At 44.1% G+C, this 16,837-nt stretch overlaps 1 protein-coding gene across 6 annotated transcripts in view; it reads right to left on the bottom strand.

Annotated features, from left to right (window-relative positions):
- CRHR2 (corticotropin releasing hormone receptor 2) overlaps window positions 1-16,837 on the bottom strand; it is a 260,488-nt gene that overhangs the window by 58,827 nt on the left and 184,824 nt on the right. For all 6 annotated transcript variants that reach the window (XM_034759884.1, XM_034759887.1, XM_034759885.1 and 3 more), the window contains 4 exons: window positions 9,899-10,016; window positions 7,053-7,206; window positions 5,844-5,904; window positions 556-628 (listed from right to left, as the gene is read on the bottom strand). In XM_034759884.1, coding sequence (XP_034615775.1) covers window positions 556-628; window positions 5,844-5,904; window positions 7,053-7,206; window positions 9,899-10,016 — 406 coding nt within the window. The remainder of the gene's footprint in view (window positions 1-555; window positions 629-5,843; window positions 5,905-7,052; window positions 7,207-9,898; window positions 10,017-16,837) is intronic.

Below are 16,837 nucleotides of genomic sequence, written 5' to 3'. Positions count from 1 at the left end.
GGCACAGGCAGGTGCCAGCTGCATCTCTTGGAACCATCCAGGCTCCCTGTGCATAAAGCGGAATTCTGTCCCAGGCCATCGAGGGCTCCGCAGAATCCCCACCCCAGGAGGTGTAGCCGGGATGTGATGAAACTGCACATCACTGTTATCCTGGCTGTGCCCCCTTCCCATCCAGTGCCACCTAGCCCCATGCGTATGTGGAGGAGGGGAAGAGAGATTGTTCTATGTTTGTTGGCAGGACTCAACCCTGTTTGCACCAGCTGCTGCGTAAACCAAGGCTAGCAGCAGCTAAAGGTCTGCAGGTAGGAAGCGCTGTAAGACAGCAACAAGTTAGCCTGTTAACACTACACTGGGCTCTTCATTAACCAGTCAGGTGCCAGCTCTCACAACACGTTACCTAACACACCTGCCTTCAGAGCTCTCTCCTGAAACCCTCAGATCATTTCCCCAGGTTTTGTTCACCAGTTGTTTTGTTTTAGTTAATTACACCTGGAAGACAGCAGGTGCCTATAAGATCATTTCACTATTGCCTCTTAGTCCCATGCATGGTCTTACCAGAAGAACGAGAATCACTGGGCCTTGATATATGTAGTCTATGTATTTCCCTGGTTCCTTTCCAAACCAGCATCTGTAAGAGAAAAAACTATGGTTTACAAACGTTCATGCATATCCCATATTCAGATTATGTACCCCTTAGGGAGATATGCACTTATACCCCTGAAATGCTTGTGTGTTTAATTACATAGCCAACATGCAACTGCGCCACTTTTCTCCTCTCAAAGCTTTCACTGGACACAAATCCGAGCCCCAGTTTTTGCTGAGGGCAGCCAAGGCATGTTCCCGCTCAGTTTCTGGCTGAAACATTTGCCTGGAAACATGAGAATGTTTTGAGATCAGCTATAAAGGAGGATGTGAGCATCCTCATTGCAGATGCAGAACTTATGCTGCAAATTGTAACCCGCTATGTCAGAAAGAGGGCTCTTCCTTTGAATGAAACCTCCTGCCCCCTGAGCTTCCTAATTCAGTGCTCACAAATGATTCAAGGAAAGTCTGTTTATGCAAAGGCCTCTAAATCCACAGGAAGACTTTTCCAAACCCTGGTTGTGTGTAAACAGGGAATCCAACCCATGGGCCTTGAACAGGCAAAGTTTCCAACCCCGGAGTGCAACAAAGACATACCCATTTAAAGCTAGCTGGTCTGACAAGCATTCTCATCCAATATAATTCCAGGGAAATTCACTGAACTTCAGTTAAAAGGCAACGGGAGTTAACGGAAGGTCAATAAACCAGAGTCACGTACTGCAGTGTCGTTGCAGAGGGTTTACTTTGTCTTCATTTCTGTTATATGATTATATGACAGGATTGCCTTAGATATCAAGGGACTGGTGTCAATGACCCAGGAGCTCACTTCCAATCCTATGTTAATGATGAACAACTAATTTCTTTCTTTGATACATGGCAAACTAAACCTGTACTTTCATACTGCCATATACTGGCTTTTGTGTATACCTTTTAGTGGATGGAATCCAAGTAGCCCAGTTCCTGTTTCCAGTGTCTAACAGACAAGAGGGTATGACATCTTGAACCCTGACCTCAATATGTCACAAGCCCTTTAAGGTCTCCTACATGGGTCATGGGAGTTTGTAACCCAAGTCAAGTGATGTGTTCTTTTTGGAGTTCAGAGTTATGACTTCTATTCCCATTTGCTACGGTGATTTCATAGACAGCCACGTTGTCAGTTGGTTTATGGCCATGGTACAATGCAACATCTGATTATGTGTAAAGCACAGACAATGCTTAGAAAGCCAAGACATGAAAATAAAGACATTCCCAGCCCCCAAGGAGTTTACAGTCTAGATGACAGAGACAGATACAGGTTGGGACCCCAATCATATAGTACAAAACAGTCATATAGTAAATAACAATCTCTACCCTGCATCGTTGGCAGGGCATTTGACTAGATGACCCTTGTGGTCCCTTCTAACCCTATGGTTCTATGATTCTATCCTGAGGAGCTCATAGTCTAGGAGACAAGAAAGAAATAACAGGCAAATGAGACAAATGAGCTGGTTTGAAGGAAAGCATGATTCAAGCAGAATTACTTTAAGAACTGCAGTGGCAAAAAAAAATCTTCTCTAATATGGGGGTGGCCTGCTAATGACTCCGAGACGAAGAGAATATATTTGTCGATGGCACAGCATTCATGGCACACATCGAGAAGAACATTTTCTTATTAGAGAAACATTACAAAAATGTAACAGGTGCAATAGTTCTCAAACGTCAGAATTCAGGCTGTCCTACAATTACTTGCCTTTTCTCAGCTTGATATCCACAATAAAATCAGATTGAATGAGATCATTTTGAATCATTTGCACTAAGTTGTCTGATAAGTTATTAAAATGTTATTCCTGGCTGCACACAATATAGCTTTGTGCAACCTGATAACTATTTGCAAAAACATTTCCAAAATTTGACACTGAGAGAAGCAATTGGAAAGAGCTGTTTCTTGCTGCCCAAATTATTATCCAATTGGAAGTGAGACCTCCCCACCCCCTTCAAAAAATGACATGGAAGAGAAAAAGAATGACTTGCTGGAGCAGTGTGTGGACAGAGAAGGGTATTGTGGGATGTATCAAGGAAAGGAAACAAGAGTTTCAGTGAAGCTGCCAGGACCTGGAGGAGTTTGGGGAAGCTATCAAGGAAAAAGAACTGAACTGAGACCTTCAGGAAAGGACCTTCTGGAAAGCAGGCTGTGCTGGTCAAGGAATCCCAGTGGGACTAATAATGAGTTTGACTAAGGCCTATGAAGGAACTCAAAGACCAAGGAGTAGCCGGTGGAGAGCCAGCAGCTAATGCCCTGAGATTTTTGGGGAAGAAGTTACTGCCAATGCAACTGGTCCAGTTCTTTGGAACCAATACATCCATTCTAGTGTAGAATTCATATTTCATAGAATAAAAGCATTATCTACACCAAGGTAGTATCTAGGAGCCCCAGTCATGGACCAGGACCCCTCTGTGATAGGTGCTGTGAAAATACAGAACAAAAAGACAATCCCTGCCCCAAAGAATTTATAATTAAGTAGATATCAGGTGGCATATATCAATGCAACTGATATAATTCAGTGACCTAGATTTTCTCCCTTTACCTACATTAATTTTCACCTTTAAATCCAAACTAAGGCCCCAATCCTGAAATGAAAGCCACACAGCTTTTTTTTTTTTTTTTGTACAACAAACAACCAACCCCCCTGGGACTTCCACCTCCTAATCCCAGGGAAGTTATTATTTTGTTTGTTTGGGTTTTTCAATAGGGTGGGTATGACAATTATATCTGTAGTGGAGAGCCATGAAAAAACTGCTATAACAACATATGCATTCCCCCCATTCCCTGCCTCCTTCCACCCTCCTCCAAGAACAAACAAAAGCTTTTTCAATGTCAGGGAGGACAAGCCACTGAGTAGATCTCGTTAGGATGAAAGAAATAGGAACACCTGCACACTGAATAATGCTAATTAATATTCCCCCATGCTTCCCTGATAGGACTTTACATAACTCAAATATCACTGTCCTTTCATCATTGTTAATGAGATTTTTATTACTGCTCTTATCCTTACAGATTGTCCATCACTGAAATTGCTATAGAAGTAGCTTTTCATCACTTGTTGGTTGTTTTTACATGGTGCCTATAGTACTTCTCTTCTGGAGGGTAGCCAGATTCTACCACAGAGTTAATCACTGGACAAGATGTTCTCAATAATCCTAAATTAGAGTTTTCCCTATATTGATCAAAGGCTGTAATGCAGGTGAAATCAGGAGCTTTTCATTTGGTTTCATGGAATCATTCATTATTTAAGCATATCTATTCTTCCTTGTGGCTGCAATCTTATTGATTTTATTATCTTTAGAGCTACACAGCTTGAACCACAAAAGTACTTCCAATCCTCCTTGGTTAGATTTCAAATTGCTTCCCCAAACTAATAGCAATATAGTCACATTTTGTCCTTGACTTTGAACAGTCCATAGGAACCTTTGGAGATCCCCCCCACTCCCCGGTTTATCTGAATATTTTTGGAGGCTGCTGTTTGTTCTGTATTTCACATCTGAATTTGGTTTGTTAGGTTAGATCACATGAGAGAAGTCACATGTTATCTCTCCATGTCTGAATAGGCTGAGCACATCCCATGTGATCATAAGAGTCAGCCTGGCTTGGCAGAGCTGATTCCACTTAATTTCTCAAAAACAAAGAATCAAGCTTTACTCTTAGCCTTACATTGGCACAGATTTATGTATTTCACATTTCGGCCATTATTTCTGTATCTTTTCAGCACATGGAAAGACTTCTGGAGCCGTGACGAACAGAATGGAGTCTGAACATCTGGGCTGACTCATCCAGAAGGAGTTAGAGTTAAGTAGACTTTTGATTAAAAAACGTTTTGATCTGTGCTTTAATTTTTCTGCTTAGTAGGAGTTATTAGCTATACCACCTGATTAAACAAACGTAATGTCGTAGAAAATGCGTGCATATTTATAGCAATCAGCAAAGCACTGGCAAACAATTCATCTCTTGCTTTTGTTTTAGTTCATTAAGGTATGCTAAGTCTTACCCTGTGTATACCATTAATATAAATGTGAAGAACAGAACAGCTTTATTCCCTTATCAGCTATTCATTTATATGAGCTTCATTGTATCTGCAGGATTGTATGGGTAAGATCTCCTGGAGAACAGCACCTGATATCTCAGTCTCTGATAGAGTGCAGAAGTACATATATCCTCAGCCTCTCTGATGGGTGCCTGACATTACAGAATGTTTCATGCTCCAGTTCATAAGCATTTCCGGATACTAGTCGGGTGGGCAGATGACTGGATGCTTTGTGGTCTTGCCCAATATAAAATCATTTGAAGTCATGGCATTGATCTCAAAAGTCTGTTCATGGGGCATTGCAGGTTGTGCAAGGTTATGGTACGCCAGTGCAAATGTGAATGGAAGCTAGCTATATCGGAGGGCAAGAAAGACTAAGCACTAGGCATCATCCTCCATACCAAGTGATACTAATGCAACTCCCTTGTGTGGCCACTGCCTTATTTGCTAGCATACGGGGCAAAAAGGAATGGAGCATGGATAGGGAATGGGTGCATCTGTGAGGATATGGAGTTTAAGTGTGATTCCTATTTGTTAATGCAGCAGAATTATTCCTGCTACTAGGCAGGGATAACTTGGCTCTGTACAATTGCTCTCAATGTAAAATCAGATTCCCTGGTGCTTCCCATCCTGCCCGTCACATTTTACCTTGTCCTTATATGTATAACACCAGTGCTGCGTGGGATCAAAGCCAGTATGTGGGCCCTTTGTTTAATATGATTAAGCTGCAATACCATGAAGACTGTTCTTGGAACCGTTACAACCTACATGCATCCGATGAAGTGGGCTGTAGCCCACGAAAGCTTATGTTCAAATAAATTTGTTAGGCTCTAAGATGCCACAAGTACTCCTGTTCTTTTTACAACCTAGTTCTGTGATCTCAAAAGGCCAAATCCTTAACTCAGTAGTTTTAACTCAGTCCCACTGAAGGAGTTTTACCTGAATAAAAGCTATTCAGGAAGGATTTCGGGATTTGGCCCAGGAATTTTAGATAAGCCTTTTAACTTCGGGGTGTTCACTCAAGCTGAGGTCAGAACTTTTTGAAGTTGTCGATTCTGAAGATCAGTGGGAATGAGACAGCCACATCTGTTAGTTTTCATCTCCACAGTCTATGTAACTTTTAGCATAATTGCTTCTGGCACTGGATATGTTTATGCTGTCTGGTAACTTGTTTATGTAAATAAAATCGTTAACATTACTTACTGTTCATTGTCATAATAGAGCTTGCCAATGGCCCAGGCAACAATGATTGGACAAGGAATACCTAAAAAAAAAAAGATCAAGAGTAAGTCACAATCCACACACACATACAGAACACTGTCAGTCAGTATGTGTGTGTTGGGGGCAGGGAATATAAGGAATAACATTGATACCTGCTTTTGGCCATGGGCTATAGACCTCATGCATCTGCTAACTAGTTTTATGTAAAAGGAATAGAAATCCTAGCAAGACGAGAGCTTTTCACAGTTTTAGTGCCATTGTTCTATAAGAGGCAGATTATTACAACAATTACAGAAAAATTGAAAAGCTACTTAAGAAACAGCAGGAGGTTCTGGACGAATCATAAAAGGTTTTCTTCATTCCGCGCGATATCTTAAAGGCAGGACGAGCTTTCTGGGGGTTTTATTATCTGAGTTGTATTACCAGGCTGCAACCTCATGCTCCGGCCAGCAGAGCTGAGCTGGGGGTAGTAATTTAATTAGGACACCCATAGATTACTAATTCCTGGGAACAAGCTAGGAGCCACATTTCCTTCCCCATGCCTCTCCTGGGGTTGCACAGGCACATACCACCCTTCATTAAAGGCTGTGTTTTAGGAAGACAATCTAGCCCCTAGTGACCTCAAATGCAGCAGCAACATTGTTCCTGCACGGAAAGCGGCCCAATTAACTCCATGCTGAAGTGTTTTTCCTTGTGTCTGGTTTGTTTTGTCTGTTTTAAGGCTGTAAGGGCCTGTAAGGCCAGGGACAATGTCTCCTGTTTCCCGCTATTCTGAGAGCACTGTGGTGTTAAACAAATACAGACAATTTAGGGATGGCTGATCAACCGGAAGCAACACCACTGTGAACTGCTGCCCCTTGAAACTGCTGAGTCATGCACACAGCACCTGATGCTCCTGCCTTAACCCCAGCCATGGTTGGGAATAAAATCACAATGATCTGAGTGAAAGAGGCAGACCTCAGCCATAACCTTTCACTCATTGGCCCGCGTTGAGCTGTGACATTAAAGTATATTTAAATATCAACATTTAACTCAACCTGCTGTGATATTTGCCTTTGTTAAATGGGGTGAGATTTGAATGACAAAAATATCACTTCTCTGGGATTTTTTGTTGTTGTCAATCTTGGTTATATCGTTTCGTTAGCATTGACTGTCCTACAGTACAGGAGTTTTAAAGCACACGGCACTTACACCATCCTATGAAGAGGAAGACCCATTTCCTCAGCTTATCTGTGGAGTAAGTCATCACTATCGCAGTGTGTAGATAGCAGCCTTCCACAAACATCCAGAAGAAGTTGGTCACCATAAAATAATTGTAGATTGTTGTAATACACCGACACCAGAGCTGGAACAAAAATATACAAGTCCATTTTAAACCCTGGATGATTTGTTGTTGTTTTTAAATCACTCAGCATTAGACTAATTCTACTCCCATGAAGTCAAAACTCAGATTCCAAGGCCAGAAGGGACCATTGTGATTACCGAGTCTGACCTCCTGTCTAATACAGCTCAGAGAACGGCCCCAAAATAATTCCTAGAGCAGATCTTTTCGAAAAACATCCAATCTTGATTTAAAAATGGTCTGTGATGGAGAATCCAGCACAATTGTTTGTAAGTTGTTCCAATGGTTAATTACTCTCATCATTAAAAATGTACATCTTAGTTCCAATTTGTCTCACTTTAACTTCCAGCCATTGGATTGTATGATACCTTTCTCTGCTAGATTGAAGAGTTTATTATTAAATATTTGTTCCCCATTTTGGAGTTATAGACTGTAATCAACTCACCCTTTAACCCTCTTTGTTAAATTAAATAGATTGAAGTGTTTGAGGGCACGTCTTCACTACCCGCCAGATCGGCGGGTAGCGATCGATCTATCGGGGATCGATTTATCACGTCTAGTGTAGACATGATAAAATTGATCCCCGATCGCTCTGCCGTCAACTCCAGAACTCCACCGCGGCGAGAGGCGGAAGCGGAGTCAGTGGGGGAGCGACAGTGGTCGACTCGCCGCTGTCCTCACAGCCAGGTAAGTCGACCTAAAATACGCAACTTCAGCTACTCTATTCGCTTAGCTGAAGTTGCGTATCTTAGGTCGAAACCCCCCCCGTAGTGTAGACCTAGACTGGGTTTGTTACTATAAAGGCATGTTTTCTAATCCTTTAATTATTTGTGTGTCTCTTCTTTGAACCGTCTCCAATTTATCAACATCCTTCTTGCTTTGTGGACCCAAAACTGCACCCAGGATTCCAGCAGTGGTCCCACCAGTACCAAATACAGAGGTAAAATAACCTCTCTACTCCCACTCGATATCCCCCTCTTTATGAATCCAAGGACTGCATTTGCCCTTTTGGCCACAGCATCACACTGGGAGCTCATGTTCAGCTGATTATCCACCACGACCCCCAGAACTTTTTCATTGTCACTGCTTCCCAAGAGAGAGTCCCTCATCCTGTAAGTAGGGCCTACATTCTTTCTTCCGAGATGTGTATATTCACCCATATTAAAACACATTGTTTGCTTGAGCCCAGCTGATCAAGTGATCCAGATCACTCTCTATCAGTGACCAGTCCTCTTCATTATTTACCACTTCCCCCAATTTTTATGTCATCTGCAAACTTTCTTTTATGTTTTCTTCCAAATCATTCCTAAAAATTTTAAATGGCATAGAGCCAAGAACTGACCCCGGCGGAACCTCACTAGGAATACATCTGTTTGATGATGATTCCACATTTACAATTACGTTCTGAGACCTATCATTTAGTTAGTTTTTACTCCATTTAATGTATGCCATGTTAATTTTATTTTTCTAGTTTTTTTACTCAAACTGTCAGAAGTATCCAGTCAAATGCCTTACAGCAGTCTAAGTATATTACACCAACACTGTTACCTTTATCAACTAAACTTGTAGTCTCATCAAAAATATGTTGGCTGGCATCAATAATATTGCCCTCCTTTCATTCTATATTAATCAAGTCCCAAATCAGCTGCTCCATTATCTTGCCCAGGATCACCATCAGACTGACCAGCCTATAATTCTCTGGGTCACCCTGTTTACTCTTTTTAAATATTGGCGACATTATCTTTCTTCCAGGCTTCTGGAACTTTTCCAGTATTCCAAACCTTACTGTAACCTGGGGAGAATGATACTGACCTCCTTTATAGAGCACTTTGAGATGTATTGATGAAAATCCCCATAAAAGAGCTATGTATTATTATTATTCTTCAAGGGCCCAATACTCATACTCTTGTTCACGCGGAATGACTCCTAACTCTGCAATCATCCCAGTGATTCCAATGGGTAAAGTCCTTCTCAAAGTCAGTCATGAGAGGTGAATCAGGCCCCGAATGACCAAGTTGATAAATGTCACATCACTTACTGACATGACAATGTCTGAATTTAATGCAACAAGGAGTCCGGTGGCACCTTAAAGACTAACAGATTTATTTGGGCATAAGCTTTCGTGAGTAAAAAACCTACTTCTTCAGATGTGGGGGCATCTGAAGAAGTGGTTTTTTTACCCATGAAAGCTTATGCCCAAATAAATCTGTTAGTCTTTAAGGTGCCACCGGCCTCCTCATTGTTTTTGTGGATACAGACTAACACAGCTACCCCCTGATACTTGAATTTAATGCAGATTTTTGCATGAGCTAGAGTATCAGATAATTTGCTAAAGACACAGGAGTAAATATAAAACCACTTTACTCATTAGAGGCATCAATGCTTCTATATAATGGGATAGACAGATGGACAGGGTATACTGCTCTCCGTAATCTGTTTTCAATGCACTAGATTGTATTACATTCTCTTAGACCATAATGCACTATATGAAGTTACTGAATATGCAAGGAAACCAACAGTGAAAAGATATGAATATTTATCTGATCAACACATATTGTTTATGCACTCAAACTTTTTAAAGTTATTTTAAGGGTGCAGAGAACATATGGATGCTACCCTTTGTAGTATTTTTATACATCTAAATAAATAATTCAGTGTGCCCATGACAAGTGGATACCGTAGCCACATCACATACCTCATTTCTTTCATGTATGGTATGATCAATCATCTGAAGCAGGAACCACATCACATTCCGCAGAATGAATGTGGTGATCAGGTTCCAGTGGATAATATTTCGCAGGCATCTGATGCTCCTAACGGTGGAAGAAGGGAAAGATATGAGTCAGTATACAATGCCCACTGCAAATCTTCATTGTTTGCCTTTGGTAAGTTGTGGCATGTGTCAGTAGCACATGTGCATTAATCCTGCCTCAGCTAGGGAGTGGACTTCTTGAGATCCCTTCCAGTGCAAGATGTCTATGATTCTATATGAAAACTACCGAGGGAAGTTCAAAATGCAAAGCCATTTGAATAGCTGGCCAATGGAAATAATTCAAACAAATTAAAGAATCAGTTGAACAAACACAAGCTACTTGCCTTTATTTTCGAGGCCCTCCACAGCCTATCCCAAGCTACCTAACACTTCTCACATGCTACTGAAACATTGATTCCTGCCTCTGATCAGCCAACAATGCCAGCCTTCAATGCCCACTTGTTAAACCTTCAAACAAAACACCTTTGTGCTTTCTCCCATGCCGTGTCTCATGCTTGGGAGGAGCTCCCCAGAACCCTCCACAAAGCCACCTCATTTCCGCCCTAAAATCCTCCTTAAAACTCCTTTCCCAAGATGCCTACAACAAAAAGCCCAACGATGGTTAGACAGCTGGGGTGCTAAGACCACTGCCCATGATGCTCACCAGTGTCATCTCATTTTCCTTCTGCTCTTCTGTCTGCCGGCCTGTATCCACCTGTTGACGGTCTCTGGGCTGGTCTAAACTGGAACTTACATTGGCATAGCTATGTGTCACAGGGATATGAAAAAATCCGCATCCGTGAGAGATGCAGCTATTCTGACCTAACCCCCTAGTGTAGACAGTACCAGCTACCGCCTCTTGGTCAGGTAGATTACCTACACTGACGGGAGACCCCCTACCTGCGGCATACATAGTGTCTACACTAAAGTGCTCCAGTTGCACTTGTTGCTGTAGCAATTTAAGTGTAGACATTCCCTTATACTTAAATTGCAAGCTCTTCTGGTCAGGGAATGTCTTTGTTCTGTTTGTACAGCGCCTAGCACAGAGAGATCCCGGCCCACGACTGGGGCTGTCAGGCGCTACCACAACAACATAAAATAGTGAGACTTCTCCCCGCTCTGTTTTCAAAACACACCCTGTTAAGAAAGGATGAGTACCGAATGACAGGTTGGTGCAGGGATCTGTAGAGAGAGAAAGCCTGAGTGGGCATGCCTGGAATTGTGGCGCGGTGGGGAAGACGGAGAAAGAAAGCACCCACATGATCACAAGATAAACAATAGTGCCGAGACTTCCATTTTTTCTGGTAAACTCTTCACTGTTACCTCATCCTCCCCCCCTGCCTGTCCACCTGCTGCCTCTCAGACCATAACGTCTCTGGGGTAAAGACTGTCCCTGCACGTAGCATACTGAATCCCTGATCCTTTCTCCAGGGTGCTAGCCCAGTACAAATCATAATGAACTAACTAAACAATATCAAGAGTGCATGAGCGTGATTAAGGCCCTGCTCCTGCCTAACTTTAACCACGCTGAGTAGCTCGGGTGACGTCAAAAGGGCTGCTCACATGCTTTAAGTTGAGCACGTGCACAAGAATTTGCAACAGCTGGGCCTTAACAAGACTGAGAATGCATTTCGGGGATGGGGTGTTGGTAGCATGTGTGGCGCACTCACAATCTGCTGGAGTATGTTGCGGTTCGGATCTTTACGGAACCTGCTGTGTATTTAGAGTGAGGAACATTTTTAAAAGCAGCACAGAATTTTAAAATATATTTGTGCGAGACACAGCCTGGGGCGCTGAATATTTTTATTCCTTGATTGGAGGCATGACGTTTATGTCCCCAGAGGGTCAGAAGCGCTGGCGTTTTAAAAAATCCAAACACTGCTCCACTGAAAATCACCAGGAGCGGTAAGACAATGCAACATGCGTAGCCAGGGGCAGAAAAAGATGAGAAATACCAGTGACAAATTAGCACTAGGAAGCAAGCATCAGAGGAATAAATAGACTGTATGGAGATGGCAGGGCGGAACAATAGAAAATTAATGAAGTAAAGTCAAACACAAGAATACAGAGGGAGTTCTGTTCCCAGGTACATGCAACAGGTGCTCTCATTTACTGCAAGTGCATCTGATTGTTACTCACAGTACAGTAGCACTTAGAGGGCCCACCTGAGAGAAGGGCCGCAGTATGCTGGATGCCGTATACAGACACAACGAGAGAAAACCCCTGCCCCACTGAAGTGACAAGGCTGCCAAAGGGAGTATTATCATCACCATTTAATGCATGGGGAACTAAGGCTCACAGAGATTAAATGACCTGCCCCAAAAAGTCTGTGGCACAGCCATGAATTGAACCCCGATCTCCGGAGGCCTAGCCTACAAGAACTAGCAGGCTCAACCAGATCCCTGGGCCATGTAGTCCAACACCCCAGCCCTAGCAATAGCCGGCAATAGATGCTTTCATGCTTCAGAGGAAGGTGCAACAAAACCCACAGTAAGTGGAATTTGGGCTAGCCTGTGCCCCATAGAGCAGGGATAGCTTAGTGGCTTGAGCATTGGCCTGCTAAACCCAGGGTTGTGAGTTCAATCCTTAAAGGGCCATTTGGGAACTGGGGTAAAAATCTGTCTGGGGAGAGGTCCTGCTTTGAGCAGGGGGTTAGACTAGATGACTTCCTGAGGGCCCTTCCAACCCTGATATTCTATAACTACATGACCATCCTTCCCCTCTATGTTCCTATGAGAAAACTCCTGCGGTCATGAATTCCACACTTCCTCTGGTCCTGCTCCTCCCCAGTCAGGTATCCTTGTCTACTGGGCGTAAAGGTGGCTAGGCCATGGAGATATTTCTCCTCATCACCCAGGATGTTCCTGAGGACAGCATCTGCAGCCTGGCACAAGGGGTTAAAGATAACTAAATTGAATTTTAAAAAGAAAGAAGGCGCTCCAAGGGGACCAAATGGGTTAAGCCAACAACAGATGGTAGATCACAAAACCCTGTGCCTAAATGACATGAAAAAAAAATCAAAGCGCTATGGCAAGCGAAGTCCCTTTCTGTGTCAATAGGAAGCATGGCACTTTGGGTAGACAATGGCCATTGTGCAGGATTTAGCTCAGCTTGCAGATACGTGGGAAATCAGGATAGCGGCACACAGGAAATACCTTCCCAGGATGACAGTGGACGTGTCAGAGGGAGGACTAGGAAGAAATAGGAGATCAGGGGCTTGTGGCTGAAATGCCATCTCAGCTGCAGCTGCAGAATTGTTAGCACGCTGCTATGATTTGCTGGTGTATAATTAACCCCCGGGGCCTAACATAAGGATTAAGAGGAAAGCTGCCACCATTATGTCAGAGTGAAATCTCCTGTTCAAACTGCTAATGAAGTTGCTGAGCTCTCTACTCCGTTTACCACCCTTGATACGTATCCACAGGCCAGTGGCTGGAATAGGAACTGTACAGCCCTGTCACTGGAAGGAACCGAAGCACAAATTTAAAATTATAGAAGCCTGGCGTGCAAATATGTCTCTCCTTTCCCTTCAGCAGGGACAATCCAGTGATCTAGGGTACAAATGTCTTCTGCCTAATTCCATCCTTATATCCATGTCCTTTACTGCTCCTTCTTAGTTAAGGATAATTATGTCAAAGGTTTAGATGCACTCCCCTCCCTTCACATTTCCCTGTTGCACAGTCCTATGAACGGTAGGAATCAGAAAGGAGGTGATCCACAGACTTCAGGAATTCAGTTAGCATCACAGCAGAGCTATCGAGACTACTGAGGAGCTGGGAAAAGCCTATTGTAATAATTGACGATGTGCAGGGATCAGACCAGATGATCTGAAGCCAGGTCCTTCTCGCCTCAAATCTATGAATTCAATCTCTCTGATACAAGTGACACTGCAGAACCACTTCATAGCAGTCCACCAGGCTCAGCAGAATGGTGGGGTGGGCAGGGGCACCCTAAGAAATTGTTCCCGTGGTACGTTCCCTCAACCTTGTGGAGACACTCCCACTGCAGCTGCTAGCCCCACAGACTCAGCAGGCGAGGCGCTATCACCCTCAGCCCCTGCTTTCCCTCCCAGCCTGCCCTGGGGCAGCATCACTCCCCATCCCTGAGAGGGCACACGGGCTGCAGAAAGTAGTGCAGGGCTGCACAGGCCCCAGAAGGAAAGCCCTGACCCAGGAGCCAGACCCACAGCAGCGGCGAGGAGCAGCAGCACTGGCTGCCCCACTGCCCAGTGCGCCCACTGTGTTTGGCCCCGCGGCCCCTCTGTCTGTTGTGATGGGGTGGGAGGGAGGCATGTACAGTCAGCGAGTGGTGTTGCGACCTGGTGCACAGAGGCCACAGGGTTAATCCTGAGCAGCGCAGCTCTGATACCTCCTTTAACCAGATCGTGCCACCACTCACTCAACTTTGGCCCTGCTATTCCCCCTGGTCACGACAGAGGGCCGGCCTGGCCAAACCTGAGCAGGAGCAGGGTGGCCAGCGTGGTCGCTCCTCACTGCTGCCAACAGTATGCAGCGCACGCTAAGAGCGTACAGCTGCAAGCGCCAGTAGGTTTGGGAACAGAACTCAGGACCAAAGGCACAAGCTTCTACAACCTGTGTTAAAGGAGGAACTCTGTTAGCTGGTGGCAGGAGTCGTCTTATTCCATATGAGCAACAGCCACCTGAGGGACAGAGTTACATGCCCTCAGACTAAGGTCCTCAAGCCTCGCAGTGGTTCCCCAACCTCGCAGTGCGGCATAGTCTAGCTGTCATGTTGTGCTCACAGCAGGGTAGAGAGCGACTTGGACTGCATGGCCACGCGGGGGAAGAAGAACCCCTCTTACAATGCTACACAAGCTACCCAGACCTAGGCTATTCCTGGCACTACTTGCCTGCTTACTCCCCCCCGCCCCAGGAACAGTTTGGTGCGGGAGGAACACAGCCTTGGCTTCCCTTTCCCTGCCCAACCCCGAGATGAACAGAGATGAGATGAACAGCAGTAAGTCACTAACACTTTGGGATCCAGGAGGAAGCAGGGGATGATTAAAGGTCTAGAAAACATAACCTATGAGGGAAGATTGAAAAAATTGGGTTTGTTTACTCTGGAGAAAAGAAAACTGAGAGGGGACATAACAGTTTTCAAGTACATAAAAGGTTGTTACAAGGAGGAGGGAGAAATATTGTTCTTCTTAACCGCCGAGGCTAGGACAAGAAGCAATGGGCTTAAATTGCAGCAAGGGCGGTTTAGTTTGGACATTAGGCAAAACTTCCTACCTGTCAGGGTGGTTAAGCACTGGAATAAATTGCCTAGAGAGGTGGTGGAATCTCCATCATTGGGGATTTTTAAGAGCAGGCTGTACAAACACCTGTCAGGGATGATCTAGATAATACTTAGTCCTGCCATGAGTGCAGAGGACTGGACTAGATGACCTCTTGAGGTCCCTTCCAGTCCTATGGTTCTATGATTCTATGAATTGCAATTCAGAGATGCAGCTCTAGTTACGCTGCCTGCTGGGGCTACTTGCGGTGTGGTGCAGTTTATGCCCCCACCATTGCTTGGGTATGTGCCTAAACACACAATCCAACCCTGGGCTACCCCAATGAAACACACATATTTGGCAGGGCACTCAGCAATCACAGCTGAACAGGGTAAAGTAGCACTTAAATGGACAATGCAGGGCCCTCAATCTGTGACTGCAAACAAATCGGAGAGAGATGGCAGTTCCAGGCAAGTTATGCCGAGAAGAAATCTGAAGGCAAGGGAGGAAAAAGTTCCCTAACACTAGTCATCACATGTGCCTAACTAGCAGGAAGCACAACCTTCTTCACAGCCCTGAAGCAGGAGGTTTAACACAGGGTATGTCTGCACAGCAAAAGCTGTGCACCAGCTAAGCTTCCAAAGCTAACTTGTATCCAGCTAGAGGAGGTAACAAGAGCAGCGATGTTAGAGCAGAGTGGGTAACACAAGCCCAGCATGGAGCCTGGCTCACTCGCCTGCGCTGACGCCCAGCCCTGCCCTGAAGCAGTGAGAGGCAAAAAGGCATCTTTTAAAAAGTGGAAGTGAAATCCTAGTGAGGAAAACAGAAAGGAGCATAAACTCTGGTAAATGAAGTGTAAAAATATAATTAGGAAGGCCAAAAAAGAATTTGAAGAACAGCTAGCCAAAGACTCAAAAAGTAATAGCAATTTTTTTTTAAAGTACATCAGAAGCAGGAAGCCTGCTAAACAACCAGTGGGGCCACTGGATGATAGAGATGCTAAAGGAGCACTCAAGAACGCTAAGGCCATTGCAGAGAAACTAAATGAATTCTTTGCATTGGTCTTCACGGCTGAGGATGTGAAGGAGATTCCCAAACCTGAGCCATTCTTTTTAGGTGACAATTCTGAGGAACTGTCCCAGATTGAGGTGTCATTAGAGAAGATTTTGGAACAAACTGATAAACTAAACAGTAATAAGTTACCAGGACCAGATCGTATTAACCCAAGAGTTCTGAAGGAACTCAAATGTGAAATTGGAGGATTACTAATTGTAGTCTGTAACCTATCATTTAAATCAGCTTCTGTATCAAATGACTGGAAGATAGCTAATGTGATGCCAATTTTTAAAAAGGGCTCCAGAGGTGACCCCGGCAATTACAGGCCGTAGCCTGGCTTCAGTACCAGGCAAACTGGTAAAGAACAAAATTGTCAGACACATAGATGAATATAATTTGTTGGGGAATAGTCAACATGGTTTTTGTAAAGGCAAATCATGCCTCACCAATCTACTAGAATTCTTTGAGGGGATCAACAAGCATGTGGACCTGGGGGATCCAGTGCACATAATGTATTTAGATTTTCAGAGAGTCTTCGACAAGGTCCCTCACCAAAGGCTATTAAGCAAAGTAAGCAGTCATGGGATAAG

This window comes from Trachemys scripta, chromosome 2 (assembly GCF_013100865.1).
Source record: "Trachemys scripta elegans isolate TJP31775 chromosome 2, CAS_Tse_1.0, whole genome shotgun sequence".
In the NCBI taxonomy this organism is placed as follows: domain Eukaryota; kingdom Metazoa; phylum Chordata; order Testudines; family Emydidae; genus Trachemys; species Trachemys scripta.
This window is presented reverse-complemented; position numbering and strand designations above follow the sequence as displayed.